Raw genomic sequence first — 17,587 nt, forward strand, 5'->3', positions numbered from 1 at the left:
TATAGGGGTCGAGCACGACTGCCACTCAGGGCCATACTAGGGCAGTTTCTCCCTATCCGGAGATGGTTCTGGAGGATGAGTCAATACCGACTGAAAAGTATGGATCAACACAGGCATCGCTCGAATTTATTGCTATGCTAGTGTTGCAGGACACTTTAGTTCGGATGCTACGGATTCTTGAGGGGGTGACTAAGGCTGGCATCTCGCTTGTCACTCCAGATGGCTCCCAAACTAGAGTCGAGAGTCAGCCCCCAGACCAGATGCTTGCCTCGGGATTTTGGAGTCTAAAGGCCCAGCCAGCCGCGGCTATGGCTTCTCGATTTGATGATATTAGTTTTCCTGGTATATCTCCCATCTGGCCAATAGACCTGCTATGTCTGTTGAGGAGCAGAAGATGTTCGATAGGTTCAAGAGGATGGAGCCTCCCAAGTGTTATGGGAAATAGAGTGAGGATGCTTACGAGTTCTTGATTAGCTGTCACGAGAGGTTACACAATCTGTGGTTATTTCAGTCTCATGGAGTCTACTACACGTCATTTCAGAGGGTCGACGAGGCCAAGTAGTAGTGGTGATATTTTGTTTGCAGTAGGCCGACGGGTCAGTTTTCTTAGAGGTTTCTGGACAAGTATGTCTCCCGCGGTATCAGAGAGCTCGGGAGAGATCAGCTTGAGGGTTTGAGGTAGCATGGTATATCTATTACAAAGTACGAGACTAGGTTCATGCCTTGGCCCGACATGCTATGATGATTTTTCCCATCGAGGCAAAGAGGATGAGGAGGTTTGTCAGAGGGTTGACTATCCCGATTCATTTAGGTATTCCTCAGTTTGCCACATCAGGGGTTTTCTTTCAGGATGTGGTGGATGCCACCAAGGATATAGAGATGATTCAGCAGTAGAGTCTTGAGCAGCGTGAAGGCAAGAGGGTTTGTTCTATTGGTAGCTACAGTGGTAATCCACCTAGGAGCCGAGGTTATTCAGGGAGGGACTATCATCATCCCAGTCCACCATGCCTATTTATGAAACTATGTCAGCTTCAAAGAGTGGTATGACCAGTTCGAGACAGAGTTCCCGGGTTTCGTATTCTAGGCCTTCAAGCCTTGGAGGATAGTTTAGCTATTCAGGTTCTTCCTAGTATACCGTAGTCAGTAGGGGATATTTTGAGTATGGTGACCCTGAGCATTTCAGGTGGGAGTATCCCAAACTTAGACGCAGTGGTTCATTTCAGGATTCTGAGGGTTCTGCACCGACATTAGCACAACCGCTAGCGAGAGAGGGCGCTCAGAGTGGCAGAGGTGGTTCTTGTTCTGGTAGAGGTGGTGCCCAGATCAGCCGAGGTGGTGGTCGTGTGGGTACTCAATTTGAGAGTGGTCGCGTGGGTACTCAATCTGAGAATGGTCGTGGCCATTATTATGCTTTTCGGGTTGGCCAGAGGCAGAGGCTTCAAATGTCGTCATCACAGGTATTATTCTGGTCTGTCATCAGTCGGCTACGGTGTTATTTGACCCAGGTGTTTCTACCAAACGCATACGCAAGTATATGCGGTAGTACAAGTAATGCAGTGATTGAGAATCAAGTGTTGAATCCACAAAGGCTTGTGATTAACCGTCAACTAAATTAAACTAATGTTAATTATCTAAATAAGAGATAAAATCGATAGTTATAATTATAATCTAACTAAAAATAAAAAGAAAATAGATAATGAACTTCAATCGATAAAGAACAAATTTTTACGTGTCATCAATGAGATGAAATCGATTGAGGAAAATCAATCTAGGACTATGTCCACTAACAATCCAGTTGAGTCCTCCGATCGTTACACCTACTATTTTTCCTGAGTTGCTTGGTTAATATTACTTGTGAGCATCATGCCGATAACTCTATGCCTATCCAAACTACTCCAACGCCTATATTTTTATGGTCATCAGAAAATAGCTGAATGCATTTAAATCTCTGTAATGATCAACTAAGCTAGACTAAAGATTATATTTCTATCTCATTAGCGAAATGATTCTCTATCTAGAGGTTCACAAACACATTCTATTTATTCTTATTACACTCGCAGTTCCCTTTTTCAAGTTCAATTAACAAGCCACAGATGGTGTTCAACTATTTCATCAAATAATCAAACAATTAAAACCAAGAATAAATAAATAACCCAATGAACATATCCAACGTAACGTTAGTGATTTATTGCTTCAAGTCGATAATGAGAGAAGCCAAATACAATAAGAGTTGTTTTGATTAATCTTCCGTGCAATTGGTTGTAAAAGATAATACTAATAGTAGTGTCGGAGATTATTTAACAAGAAAAATATTTTCATATTCCATGAGAAGGAAAAACTTCATTAGAATGATTTGCGTGCTGTATACACGTCGCGTTTGAAGGAAGATGCATTTATCGTGTTACCGAGAAACTTGGATCATTCAAATGGCTTATGCAATTGTACAAGGATTGTACATAGAAGTTTCATAACAATGCCATCCATGTGGAAATAATGACGGACCAATGTGCATTCAAGCATGTATCCATCTCCAAAATTCAACCTTTGCCTCTAGAAATAAAGAACAGTACCTTTTAAATACGTACAAAAATAAATTTTAATATGATTGTAATTTGCACTGATAACAAATAAAGCACAATGTCAAATGGTACAACATAATTTCTCACCTGAAGAACCGTTTATGTTACACTTTCAAGAGGGATATATCAATATCGACAATGATAATGTTTTGATCAAGACAAAGCAATCAAACAGAAGAGAACATACACCAAAAACATCATTTATAAAGAGATATTAGGTTAGATATAACAACATAAATTTTTTGTATCTTATCTAATAAGTTTTTTATATATAATTAAAATACTATACAGCTAATTTAATACATCATCTTTGCAGGTTCAGAAGATATTAAATTCATCTACGTATCAATATAACTACATTTATTTTCATTATTTGAACAAATGTTGAATTTATTTTAACATCAATTGCTACTCTACAATAATTTATTCTTTTTGGATATAATTTTTAATTATTGACGCAATATGCACCATGCACGTACACTAAAACTACTGACTCCAAAATTTCTCAAGGAAATAAGCACGAAGCTGAGTTCTGATTTCAAGTTCATTTTTGTATTCTATTTTTCAGATAGTGCGCCTTAAAATATAACATTCTGAACCCCTATCTTAAACCTGTTCGACCACAACGTGCCATCAAACTCTTTCCACTCTCAAATTGTGCTTATTTTCATCACCTAAAACCAAAACACAATGATGCATGGGTAACACCGTAACAGAATATAGATTCAAAAAAGAAACGTTTGCTCCATTAATGTTTGCCAAGCCAAGCAGAAGAACATCCACAATTGAGGTTAAGTCGTCCCTTTTAAACGCAAGGCAGAATGCACAATTTAGATGGAGTTCATCACATTGAAGATATTTGTGTCAAATCCTATTCGCCTCCCATCATCTGCAACATTAAAAGTAATATTTCAGAAAGTCGGATTTATCTCCCACACACACCAACTAAAAGAGCTGCAATTCAGGGGTGGAAAAGGTTGAAAGTTCCGATATACACGAATGGTATTTCCCCACCAGACTAGTCACTCTCGTGTTTTTGTAGCAAAGCAATGCCACTGTGCTCCTTACTCCTCTAAATATATGGACTAAAACAGGTACTGTTTGCTTTCCACCAAACTAATAGAAAATGTGCTTCACTTGGGCCAAACAATAGCCAATTCTGGTTTCCTCCAATTCCACCTATATGATGACAAAGATGGCCTTAGGGGCTTCAAAATAAGCAGCCCTCAATTCTTAATTCATTCATTAAACTCATATTAATTGGTTGCTTTATCAATGGTTTGGAGGTAAAATGGATTTTGATCACATTTACCAGTTTTGAGCAAGTGAAGTGCACTTCTCATTGATGTACAGTGGCGGAGCCACATAGAGCCGAGGGGGTTCGAACCCCCTCGGCGGGAAAAAACACTATTTTTACAAAGTTAAAATGATTTTTTATGTATATATAGTAGATGTTGAACGGCCTTAGGCTTCTTCGTATGTTTACTTTTTTATATTTTGAACCCCCTCGGCAGAAATCCTGGCTCCGCCACTGTTGATGTATATGAAAAAAACAAACTGATTCACAATAGTAAATTATTTCAGGGAAGTTGTGTGTAACTCAAGTGTAGCCGAGGGATTTTGTTCCTCAAATAAAAGCATAAGGGGGTAAAGATAGCTGAACCTTCTCCTTACTTTTTTCAGAGGTACTATTAGGATTTCTCCTAACTGCTTAAATTTACCTTGAAGAAATCTCCAATCCCCTCAAGAGGATTTCTACGTCGAACACCATAAAACTTCTCTGCAATTTCGTCTAGCAACTAAACCACAGACACAGTAAACATTAGGAGGAAAACCATCACTCATCTGAAACAGGAGTGTCTTATCCATATGCATCATAATAGCTATAAAGACAAACATGTGAAAGTCAAAAGATAAAACAAAGTATCCTAGCGTATGCATGGAGATATCTCCGTTGGAGATAGCAACTCACTTCATTAAACATAGATTCTCTATCTATACTCGACTTGTAGGTTTGTCTCAGCATGTTAAACAAAGGTAAAGCATCCCTCTGCAACCTGTATCATAAATTGAGTTTGTGAACTGTGAATGACAGCTTAACCATGTACAAAAGCAGCAAAGAAATTTTACTTATGCCACATGAAAAATTGATTATTGTTCAAAGCACGATTGGAACTTACGTCAGGAGGAGATAGTTCACAAACTGTGTTAATTCTGAGCTAGGAAAGTTAAGATTCTTCAATTCGACTTCCACTTTCACCTCATCCATGAGCTTGTTAGCATCTCTTAGGTTTCCCAAAGACAAGTACCTGCCAAAGCAAAGAGATGATAATAGAACCGTAGGCTCAACAAGATAAACAAACATGGAAAAGATTAAAATTAGTCACAAGTACCTTTATTTATCACATTTGGCAACAAATATGGCTCAGAACTACAATCTTATAACAATGTGTTAACACCTAGGCGGATTTGAATGTCATTTCAACCCAAATGATTTTCATGGAGAATGTAAAGCTTAACGGCGGTAATAGTTCCTCTAGACAAGAGCATGCCAGTGACTGCACTATAGCATTAGGCAACCCAAAGGCTTCTCACTGCATTCTTTACGAGCATGGAGCAAACTAAAGTTGTAGCTGCCTATGAAGCAGGGACACCAAATTTAACGCTATCTGTTTGAGTCAGACATTTCTCGCACACAAACACAGCCAAGACACGTGCAGTCACATTTGTGTAGTACAATTTTCATCAATTTTTATTTCGGACATTATTTGGACACAAAAAAGGACCAACAAAACCTCCAAAAGAATATACATTTTGGGCTTTCGTATGGAAAATTATAGAGATAAAAACCTAAACCTTAGAAACATTGCTACTGTTTTTATTCTTTTTTTTTTTTTTAGCTGAGTTCCTATCTAGCGGAAACATCATTATTGCTATAGCAACAATCATATGCTACGACTAAGAAGTGATGCTAACTTGTATCCCTATTGCTTTAGCAACTCAATACAACGACTAAGAAGTGATACTTGACCTTTGTTAAGAAGCAGGAGAACCTGCTTCGAAGGAGTGGAGAACCTTGTTTAAAGGAGAAATAGAACCCATGTGGAAGAAGAAAAGGAAAATCCTGGTTTGAACCTCAAAGAAGAAGCTGCAGAAGCTCTGACGGTTCAAAGGTGGTGCTGGTTCCACCCCCCACAGCTCTTTTGTCTCTCTTGTTTTCAGTTTTATTAGAAACATTGCTTTCTATTTTCCTTTTCTTCTTGTTTTTAATATTCTTTCCACTCTGTCACTGCTATTCTGTGCTATTACATACTGCCTCTGGTATATCTGATATTACACTTAGCATTGTTCAACTCTGTCATGCTATTCTGTGCTGTTACATACTGCTTCTGCTATATCTGATACACTTAGCATTGTTCAACTCTGTCACTGCTATTCAGTGCTGTGACATACTGCTTCTGCTATATCTGATATACCAAAGACATTTGGAGAAAAGGGACCTGTTGTAACATTTCTTTGAGAATGCAGGTCTTTGTTCAATTCTCTTTTCCAGTCATGTTGCCGTTACATTGACTTTTGAATCAGTATTCTGATAAAAATTAGAAAATCAAGCCAGATAACAGAGTACATGCAATCTGCTGTTCATGGAAAGTCGAGAGAAGAGGGGAAGAGACAGAAGCAGTAGAGATATCCAGTATTGGTGTAGAGTAGTCTAAATGCGTATTATGTAGGAAGTCATGTATTTTAGCATATTAGCTTCAACAATCAGCCTGTCACAGATTGTTGTAAATTCCCAGATATTTTATGGAGAATACAGACTTGGGAGACAAAACAATTGTTTGTTGAAGTTTAATGTTCAGAATATCAACCAACAAACTATAGCCTGTTTGACCAACCTTCTAAAATCAACTTATTTTGAAAAGTGTTTTTCAAAAAAGTACTTGTGGTGAGAAGCAGTTTGTGTTTGGCTAATCAATTTGAAAAAACACTTTTGAGCTGCAATTAGTGTTTGACCAAGCTTTAAAAAGTGCTACTAAGTGTATTTCTCAAAAGTGCTTTTTAGAAAAGTGCTTTTTGGGAGAAGCTACTTCTTTTAGCTTCTCAAAACCTACTTCTGCTTCTACTCAAAAACACTTTTTCTTTTCCTAAAAGTTTGGCCAAACACCTCAATTTTGGAAAAGAAAAACCACTTAAAGCACTTTTGGCTTTGGAAGAAGCTTGGCCAAACATGCTATTAGTTAGGACCACCAAATGCAAGGAACTAAACTATATTGCAACTATACTCACATCAGAATAGACCGCACGATAGCCAAATCATCTTCTCCTGGATAGCACTGCAAGTCAAATGTTATGAATTATACTCCATGTGAATTTAAATCGTACGTGTTTAATAGGTCATTGTTAAGAACAACAACACCCAGTGAAATCCCACATCGTGGGGTCTGGGGAGGGTAGAGTGTACGCAGACCTTACTCCTACCAAGGTAGGATGGCTGTTTCCGAAAGACCCTCGGCTCAAGAAAAGCATAAAAGCATAAAAAAAGTCAGATAAGGCTAAGAGATTCAAAGCGATATGGAAATGAAATAATATAAAATAAAATAATGCAAACGACACCGATACCACAGGATAATTAAAGCACAGGAAATAGCAAATTATAGCATAAATCGGAGCACAAGAAATTAAATTGCGATACTGCGACTACTAATAAGAACGGATAACGAGACTATCTACTAGCCTTCTACCATAATATGGGTCCTCCAAACTCTCCTATCTAAGGTCATGTCCTCGGTAAGCTGTAATTGCGCCATGTCGTGTCTAATTACCTCTCCCCAATACTTCTTCGGCCTCCCCCTACCTCGTCTGAAACCATCCATGGCCAACCTCTCACACCTCCGCACTGGGGCATTTGTGTCTCTCCTCTTCACATGCCCAAACCATCTCAATCTCGCTTCTCGCATCTTGTCTTCCACCGAGGCCACCCCCACCTTATCCCGAATATCCTCATTCCCAATCCTGTCACTCCTGGTGTGGCCACACATCCATCTCAATATTCTCATCTCGGCAACTTTCATCTTTTGAATGTGAGAGATCTTAACTGGCCAACACTCCGCCCCATACAACATAGTCGGTCTAACCACCGCTTTGTAGAACTTGCCCTTAAGTTTTGGTGGCACCTTCTTGTCACATAGCACTCCGGAAGCAAGCCTCCATTTCATCCACCCTGCCCCAATACGATGTGTGACATCATCGTCAATCTCCCCGCTGCCTTGCACAATAGACCCAAGGTACTTAAAATACTTTTCTTCTGGATAGCCTGGGTATCAAGCCTCACTTCCAAGCCAGCCTCCTGAGGTGCTTCACTGAACTTACACTCCAAGTACTCTGTCTTGGTCCTACTTAGCTTAAACCCTTTAGCCTCCAGGGTATGTCTCCAACCCTCCAGCTTAGCGTTAACTCCGCTACGAGTCTCGTCGATCAGGATTATGTCGTCCGCGAAAAGCATACACCATGGCACCTCACCTTGAATTTGCCGTGTCAATCCATCCATCACTAAGGCAAATAAAAACGGACTAAGAGTTGATCCTTGATGCAACCCCATCACAACTGGAAAGTGCTCTGAGTCTCCTCCTACTGTCCTTACTCTGGTTTTGGCTCCCTCATACATGTCCTTGATCACCCTAATGTACGTCACAGGTACACTTTTAGCCTCCAAGCATTTCCATAGGATCTCTCTTGGAACTTTGTCATAAGCCTTTTCTAGGTCGATGAATACCATGTGTAAGTCTCTCTTCCTCTCCCTATACTGCTCCACCAATCTTCTCACAAGATGAATGGCTTCTGTAGTTGAGCGTCCCGGCATGAATCCGAACTAGTTCTCTGAAATAGACACACCTCTCCTCACCCTCATCTCCACCACCCTTTCTCACACTTTCATAGTATGGCTTAGCAGTTTGATACCTCTATAGTTGTTACAACTCTGGATATCTCCCTTATTCTTGTATAGAGGGATCATTACACTCGCCCTCCATTCTTCGGGCATCAATGTCGTCTTAAAGATGACATTAAACAACCTAGTCAGCCACTCCAAACCTGCCGGCCCCGCGCTCTTCCAAAATTCTCCAGGAATCCTGTCAGGTCCGATCGCTCTTCCCCTGCGCATCCTACGAACAGCACCCCTAACCTCCTCAACCTTAATACTCCTGCAATACCCATAATCACGACACCTTCCTATATGTTCTAAATCTCCCAACACAATGTCTCTGTCCCCTTCTTCATTCAAGAGTTTGTAGAAGTATGACTGTCATCTCCGTCTAATGAGAGTCTCCTCTACCAATACTTTGCCATGCTCGTCCTTGATGTACTTTACTTGATCCACATCACGTGCCTTTCTCTCCCTCGCCTTGGCTAGCCTGAACAATTTCTGGTCCCTTCCTTTCTCTTCTAGTTCAACATACATGCGTTCAAAAGCTGCCGCTTTTGCCGTCGAAACCGCCAACTTCGCCTCCTTCCTCTTAAGAAAAACAACAAAAACTGTTTTCTTAAGCAAATTCCTGGTCGTCAAGAAGATCTTCCTTGCAGTCAATATTGAAAATATAAATTCAGTTTTTTGAGCTTTTGAATGTGTCCAGTGATATCCAGATATCAGAAAAATGATAATAGTAAGGGCAGCCAAAGCTTACCTTGCCCATGAAATTTACAAGAGCTGAAGCAAATTTCTTTGGATTCTTTCCTCTCACAAAGTGAAACGATACTTTACCAATGTCCTGCAAAGCACGGATGCAATGGTTAACTGCAATTCACTCCTAATAAATTAACTATCAGGAAAATCCCCATCAAATTCAGTTTCATTAACAATGGAAAACCCATGTTTCTTCAGTGTTTAAAAAAGAAAGCAAAGAATAGACTTCCTTAAGTTACCAAAGGATCTGCCACAAGGCTGTAAAACAAGATAATCATTTTTACTAGCAGCTACTAGTTTTAAAAGTCATCGTAGGCCCTAATTTGACCCTTTAAAAAACAATAAAGTAATAACCATGGAACTGAATCAGCACTTTTTCTTTGTTGTACCAAAGAACTAAAGAGTATCAGCTTCTATAATGTACCACTTCAGGGGACTCTGAATACATATAATCTGCCAGCATCTCATGCAGCTCCGGAGATCCATACCTATGCGCACCAAATTCTACTGACCACCTACAAACAAAGCATAGTTAGTTTTTTCCCCTCCCTGTATGGAAAAAGGAATAAGTACTTCCAACAAGATAAAAAGGCTTGCAGAAGGTCAAGGATGTTATCCTACTCTATCGAAGGGCTAAACACAAAAATAAGACCCTAGTAAACAATCTCATCCAAAGGACACAATACAATCATGAGTCACGACGAATTTGGATATCCTTATGAAAATGATATATTCTGGAGGAGAAGAACCATGACTAGTGAGTCAGAGGGAATATCCCACAAGCACAAGGACAAAAGCTGTTGCATCAAGGGTCTAAAAGAAAATTATGCAACCAGCTCCAAGAAAACCTAATTAAGGACAGTGATACTTTCCAGGAGGTTTATAGTATTATGTTCAGTTCCTATTCTTCTTTTATTAATTTTATTCACTTAATGATATATGTTAACTTCAGTCCATCTCATCTGGATTTAAAGGTATATGTGTATCAGTATATCATTTTACATAGTGAAATACAGCTACTATATAACTCCTTTAGCAACTGAACCAGCCATGTTTTCAAAGAAGACGATAAACGGATAAATATCTGTGGATTAGCTACAACGAAAGAAAGAGTATCTAACTTGATGGCGGCTTTCAGAAAGGACGCACAGCCTTCTACTCGTGTTTTGGCTGCCGCAATTGCTTCAGAGAGCTTTTGCAAGTCATCGTCATCTGCAAGCTCCAAATGTTGTGGCATAAAAAGCCGAGGAAACTTCTTGAAGATTTTCCTGACACGATCTAGGGAAATGCATTATAAACCAAGTCAACAATTAAGATCCCTTATTAATTAGCAACAACAACAACGACTATGCCTTAGTCCTAAACGAGTTCGGAGGCAGCTATATAAATCCTCAATTAGGGAAAAAAAAAACAATAACAAAAACAGAGAAGCACCAGTTTAAATTAGCTTTCATATAGCAACACGGTCAAGTTGTGATGAAATCGGCTACTTTAGTAGTAGAGGAGCTAGTATCTCTTCCTTTATTCTAGGAAACAGTACTTCTCTTTCATTTCTACAATCGAAAAGTCTATCATGTTTTATCAACAGAATATATTTAACTAGTTTTATTCTTGATCTCTCGTTCTATAAATTATACTTCTGAAATCTTCAATTTTTAGTTTATTGTGCATCACTTACTTGGAACTTTAGGAAAGATGAATTTTCTACTTGGAGAATTCTTTTTTTTTTTTTTTCAAAATAAAGTAAAGCTTTGAAGCATCCAGAGGATTAATATTTGTAAAATGAGTTGACTCTTGAGTAAAAGTTAGATCAAATCCAAAACTTGTGTTACATTGTTTACACCCAAAAACGTTGCCCAACTACGTAAATTCAACAAAATTCTTGCTTTTGAAGCCAGAACAGAGGACGCCTCTCCCTGAAAGTACCTCTTGTTTCTTTCCCTCCATAGAGTCCAAAAATTGCAGCCAGGAATGGACAGCCACAGCTTACTTTTATCTGTCTGCACCTTCCACCGATAGATAGCCAAATAGATTTAAGAATAAGTTCCAAAGTTTCTTAGCAACACTGTAAAGTCGAAATAGGTGTCCAACAGTTTTGCATTCAGCCATACATAAGTACTGATAAGAAATGTACGTTGGACCTAACTCAACCCCGAAAGCTAGCTCATGAATTAAGGATTGCCCAAAACAATATAAGGGGACAATAATACATTTCCTCCACCAATGTGAAACACCCACACACCCAGGACTGGACATCTACGGCATGGACAACATAACACGAGGCAGTAAACCAAGAATAGGAATAGGTCTGGATTTGATAACATAATAAAAAGGATCTTGGGAGACTCTCAATTATGATTTAATTGAAAATGGATAACTGTAAGACTCTCAATTATCCACAACTGTGGGAGACAGCCATATTCTTCCATCCAATTAAGTGATATTTGTTTTTTCCTCCTGAGCTTCCAATAGAGAATCCCTCGTAAACTTCTCTTACCTAAAAGCAATTGAAAGAAACATGTAATATGTAGCGGTGGTGGATAAGGTAGAGTTAGTAAGGATAAGTATGCCTCCTTTTGATAAGTCCTCCACTTTCAACCATCCAACTTATTCTCAGATCCTTATATTACAAATTTCCACAGTTCTACATCTTTAGTCTTATACTTGGAGGGAGCCCAGATGATTTTGTAGGTGAAGGAGCCATTTTCCAATCATACATCCGAACCAGGTACTGGACATTTTACACCACTTCAGCTGGAATCAGTTACTAACGTCCTCATATTAATTCGGTGTCTACATACTGCTTCACACCACACTAGAGTCCTCCAAAAGAGATACCAGGTCTCTCTCTTGCGACCAGAAAAAAATAGTGTATTATCCACAAACAGAAGGTGTTAATGGATATGTTTTCTCCCATCCAACCACTCACCTTGAACCATTTAAATATCTCCATGTAGTCGCTTGTTCTAGTAGCCTACTAAAAGCTTCCATTACAAAAGGAAATAGCAGGGAAAAAGGGGATCCCTTGTCTTAAGCCTCTACTATGATTAATAAAGCATAAATAATGCCTTTGATCATGAGGAGAATCTCACAGTGGATACACCATATATGATCCATTGTCTCCATTTCACCCCCAAACCCATTCTTGCCAACAGATATATTAGGTAATTCCAGTTACCATGATCATAGGCCTTCTCTATGTCTAACTAGCATGAAATTCCGAAACTTCACTAGTCAATCTCAAAGCCAATGTTTCATTGGCAATGAGAGTTAAATCTAGAATTTGTCTATCTCCATCAGAAGTGCTCTGTGAGGCGTATATTATAGGGGAAACTCTACATGCTAGATGCATATAAAATTATAGAATTTACAGAGAAGTATGATCCTCTATAAAGAGATGATCCTCTATAAAGAGCATATTGTCTCAGTACTAACTAATCTATCAAATTCACTCCAAAATACAGAGGAAAAAAGACAGAAGTTCTGCTAATTTGTATAAGATAGTCCACCCCCCGCCCCCTTCAATGTTCTTTTATTCCTTCCATATCATATTGTCCAATAAATTCTAAATGAGAAACTCCATGCACTCTTCTTTGACTCTTTCTCTTCCTTAGGAATTTACACCTAGCAGCAGATCAGAAAATGTTCCTGGCATCACCAATTCGACTCTGAAGATATTCTACACCATGCACCATAAAGTCTATATGTTATCGAGCAAAGCAACAGATTGTTTATGCAGTTAAAGTATATGAAGTTATTTGTTAGAATGTTCTAGATTCACTGTATGGTTTTAGGTTGCAACTTGCAACTACTACTACTACCCCTATGCCTCAATCTCAAGCTGGTCGGGGTCAGCTATATGGATCCTCGCTATCATTTTGCTCAATTTGAACCCATTTCATTCAAATATTCAATACTTTAGGTTCTCCAATATTGGAAATTCTCTACATTTTTCTGCTGCATAACAAAAACTTCTAGCAGTTATATATTTAATATGACGAAACCTTAATCACAACTAGTTGGTATCGCATGTATGCATCCATTATCTTTCATTGTTTTCTATTTTTCTCCCATTGCATAATGACAAAATTAGGAAAAATTATTGAAAGATACAAACATAAACACGTTATACAGGAAAATTCACCAGATTAGGAAATATATAGAAAAGACTAACCAAGATTGTCTTCGTCATATGGAACTTTTGCTTTTGCAAGTGTTTCAGCAAACAGTAAAGAAAGCTCTGCCCCACAGGTAATCTGGAAAATTCCAAGAAGAGTCTAGATCAACAATACAGGTTGAATATATTATAATTAAGGGTGTTCGGTATGGAGGAATTTTTCAGAAAATGATTTCCAATTTACCCATGTTCGGTTGGTCAAAATTTTTAAAAACATTTTCTCTAGGAAAACAAGTTCCTTAAAAATGAGGAAAATGACTTCCCTAGTGGAAGCAGGGAAACCAAGTTTCACAAGTAACATTCCACATTGATTGTGTCCTCCCCACCATCCAACACACCTCATCTTCACCCCATCTGCACCACCCCTAACCTCCACCCCCACCTCCCATATTTTGTCTAGATTATATACAAATACTTTTAGGACAAAATTTTTTGCTTACCTATCAAACACAAGAAATCACTTATTTTCCTGGAAAACATTTTCTTTCGTACCGAAGACACCCTAAAAGAAGAATCCTGCTTAGGTAAGTAGTTGTAGTCAAAATTAATGGTACAAGTAGAAGAGAAGACAAACATAACATAGCATAACCTGGCCCTTGTCTAATTGCAAACAAGCACCGGACTGAAGAACATTCAAAGCGTCAGAATATCTCTCGGCAGATGCATATCTGCAAATAAATGAGCGTTTGACCATAAGAAATGTGAAATTTGAAAAAACAAATTGAAAAATGGTACTCCCTCCGTCTCAAAATAAGAGTCGTTTTAGCTTTTTTCACTCTGAAAAATAATATACAAGGTGCCATTTACTAAGTTGCCCCTATTTATTAGATGTTTATTGGGAAATGGGCACTATAAAGATGAAGTAATTCTTTAATATAAGGTATAATTGGATACAATTACTAATTATTGTCTGGAATTCCTAAAGGCATAATTATTTTGGGACAAATATTTTTTGCTAAAATGACACTTATTTTGAGACGGAGGGAGTATTTGGAAATTGGAGTTGTGTTTGGACATTAATACAACTTGAGAAAATGTTGAATTTTTGTGAGTGATTTGGAGTGAAAACGAGTATTAGGAGTTTTTAGAATTCCGGGATATGGAATTTAACTTGAATTCCAAAAAATTGTAACAATTCTATGTCCAAATATGATTCAGGAAAAAAGTGAAAACTATAGCGCGGAGGATATTATAACGAGAAAAGCACAAAATGGATTCAATCATACACAGATCGTACCTGGCACTAGTGGACTTATACATCTGTTGAGCTCCATAGTAATTTCCCTCTTTGATAACCTTCTCCAACTTATCGATATTCTGCAATTACCAGTTTATATGAAGAAAATCAGAGATATAAACTTCAAATTAATGAACAATTCTCAAGTGAAATTGTACAATACCTCCTGAGATGGGGGCAGTATCACTCGCCTGACTCTCTCCCTGAACATGCTTTCATTTGCTTGATAACATCAAATTGTTTAAGTGTTTTTTTTTTTTACATTGTTAAAAGTGTTTGATTAAGTCGCCACGTACACGTATTTGTCATTCCCATACAAAAAGGAGCAAAAAAATGGGAACTTCCTAATGTCCAGGTTCTTACCGCTATTGAATGGAAGCATTCATGTGTTTAATTCCCATTTCCACGCTAGGTTGCATATACATTGAACACGATAGTATAGAGAACTTATTTTTCCTTATTTTATTTTTTTACTAATCCTCGTCTCACTTGTTAATACTTTTAAACGCTTATATATAACGTCGTGAAAAGCACATTAAAACACAGTTCAACTATTACTCGTTCTCTTTTTCTACCAAATGGGGTTTAGGGTTTTTAGTTAGGAAAAGCAAACATAGATGGTGATAGTTCAGGTAGAAAAAAGAACAGCAGATAATTGAGGTGTAAAACTCATAAAAAAGCATAGTTCAGATGTGTTTTTGATCATTATCTCTTGATTTCCGCTAATGATTTTTAAAATGAGATAATTACTCCTAGATACCGGTCGGGCATCTAGATTTCTAATATTAACCCATTTCCCCATTACTTGCCCGTTTAGCCCATGCTTCTCTCACAACGGCGCCGACCTTGCCTTCCGACCTTCGACAGTAAGGTTCCTCTCTCTCTCTCTTTCTAGTTTTCTAATATTAACCCAATTCCCCATTACTTACCCGTTTAGCCCATGCTTCTCTCACAACGGCGCTGACCTTGCTTCCAACCTTTGACGGTAAGGCTCCTCTCTCTCTCTCTCTCTCTCTCTCTCTCTCTCCCATTCTCTCTTTCTGCCCCTTTCTTCTTCTCCTAGAGATTTCGAGCTACTAGTCGGAGTCCAGCGACGAAGACCGTCCCTCCGCTTCTCTGTGTGTGTGAGCACGCGCTCTCCACGTCTGCGAATAGCAACAGGCCCGACAGATTTGAAACATCACAAGAAACTTAAAAAGGCAACAATGGAGTTCTTTAAATTTTAACCAATTTTTGAGTCCCAAGGGAATACTTTGTTTATACATGGTTATACAATATTTATACATTATTATACAAAGCATATACATTATTTTTACATCATATAGGGTGTATAAGAATGTATATGTACTATATATGTAATGTGTAATATTGTAAAAGGATGCATATGTAAAGTTACAAAAGAAATTGAGCAACTCATATATAGCTATACAGAATAGATAAATTACCTATACACTAATGATATAGTGGGCTACATCGACTGCAAACTAGATGTGTGGACTGCATATATGAGTTATTTCCCCTTTTAAAATTTCATTCCTGTTACTCAACGATTTTTTTGGGTATTCCTTCCGGATTATAACGTGTTAGATATTTACAGAATAAGTATATTTATGAACATTAATACATAAAAAGTAAGCAATTAAAATAATTAATTTGACCGCGTGAATAGATTATAAAGATGGTTTTTATTTAACATACTAGCAAAGTTGTCACGACCCAACCCGCCATGACCAGTACCCATCTAAATCCTAACAGGCAAACCAACATACATACCACCTAATCCATTCAATACATTTTTTAGATAAATCAGGCTAAACAATTATTACTTGTTTAACAACAAAAGAACAAGTAAATCATGCCATAAATACTGTAATAAGTGCAGAAGTTCTAGCTATTACAATCCCCAAAATCCGAAAGTCATCGTACAGGACTCTAAGCCAAAAACATGTCTAAGAACTGAAATCAGCCTACTAAATATCCATAATGTCCAGAATAAGAAAAGACATCATAAGCAGAAGATCTTCGGGCGGCCTGGCATGAGAAGAAGCTCACCCCAAAATCGGTCAGCAATTATCCTCCACGCTAGATGTGAGGACGAGTAGCGATCTCTATATCAAAATCTGCACTCAAAGAATGCAGCAAGGTAGTATCAGTACAAACACTATGTACCGGTAAGCATCATAGGCCGACTAAGATAGTATAATGCATATCTTATGAAATCAATAAAATAAACAAGTCAGTCAATCATGCACGAATATTAATACATCACAACAAGTCAACCACGAACAATCACAACAAATCACCAAATTGCCAAGAATTACAAACACGTCAACCACAACGGAGAATTTACCACTATACCCCCACTCGTTGTACACACATACTATTTGATGTCATAGCTCAGTAGTCATGACCTGCAGGGGACCTATGGTGTCCATGTACCACTCGTTCTGGAACACTCCTCGGACCCGAGCACAACCTTCGCTCCTGAACGAACCTCAGACGCGGGATATAACAATAAACCTCTCATTTCCGGAACTATCCTCGGACCACGAGCCCATAATCTAGGCCACATGTGTGCCTTGTCATACCTTTTATAGAACAATGTTTCTTACCTTCTCAATATCCATATTCACCTCATCATTTCATGTCACAATATCCTAGAGAAGACTATATTAACTTCTCATCACAATATATCCACTGCAGATTAAATCACTCATGAATAATGGCATGAAGCCTACACAACATTCAATCACAAGCACATAGGAGCTTAACCACACAATATCATGTAATGAATACTAGACATGCTTTCTCCTAATGAAATCACAAACATACATTCAACTACCAAAGTCTAACTCAAGTAAACCGTAACCAACCTCAGAGTAGAGCTGGAACAATGCCTGTCACTCTTTCACAGC

The 17,587-nt window shown here is 38.3% G+C and overlaps 1 protein-coding gene across 3 annotated transcripts; it reads right to left on the reverse strand.

The window, feature by feature from the left end:
* Positions 1-2,828: 2,828 nt before the first annotated feature.
* LOC132636234 (protein GET4-like) lies at positions 2,829-15,164 on the reverse strand. 3 transcript variants are annotated; one of them, XM_060352982.1, is made up of 12 exons: positions 14,836-15,158; positions 14,673-14,752; positions 14,025-14,103; positions 13,433-13,514; positions 10,380-10,536; positions 9,683-9,773; positions 9,260-9,343; positions 6,867-6,913; positions 4,760-4,888; positions 4,552-4,636; positions 4,301-4,378; positions 2,829-3,468 (listed from the first exon to the last, which is right to left on the reverse strand). In XM_060352982.1, exons 1-12 carry the CDS (start codon positions 14,881-14,883, stop codon positions 3,451-3,453), a joined length of 978 nt encoding a protein of 325 aa, XP_060208965.1. In that variant the 5' UTR covers positions 14,884-15,158; the 3' UTR covers positions 2,829-3,450. The 3 variants fall into 3 exon arrangements, with proteins under 3 accessions (XP_060208965.1, XP_060208966.1, XP_060208967.1); XM_060352983.1 differs by lacking the exon at positions 4,301-4,378 and having other exon boundaries at positions 14,836-15,159; XM_060352984.1 differs by lacking the exons at positions 2,829-3,468; positions 4,301-4,378; positions 4,552-4,636; positions 4,760-4,888; positions 6,867-6,913 and adding an exon at positions 8,881-9,147 and having other exon boundaries at positions 14,836-15,164.
* Positions 15,165-17,587: the final 2,423 nt, after the last annotated feature.

This window comes from Lycium barbarum, chromosome 4 (assembly GCF_019175385.1).
Source record: "Lycium barbarum isolate Lr01 chromosome 4, ASM1917538v2, whole genome shotgun sequence".
Classification (NCBI taxonomy): Eukaryota; Viridiplantae; Streptophyta; class Magnoliopsida; order Solanales; family Solanaceae; genus Lycium; species Lycium barbarum.

Excerpts from the sequence above, each read along its gene's own strand:
- LOC132636234 (XM_060352982.1), bottom strand. The coding sequence starts at position 14,883 with ATGTTCAGGGAGAGAGTCAGGCGAGTGATACTGCCCCCATCTCAGGAG. Across the intron at positions 13,515-14,024 it reads TGCAATTAGACAAGGGCCAG|ATTACCTGTGGGGCAGAGCT; the intron begins GTTATGCTATGT and ends GGAATTTTCCAG. Across the intron at positions 9,774-10,379 it reads TTTCTGAAAGCCGCCATCAA|GTGGTCAGTAGAATTTGGTG; the intron begins GTTAGATACTCT and ends CTTTGTTTGTAG.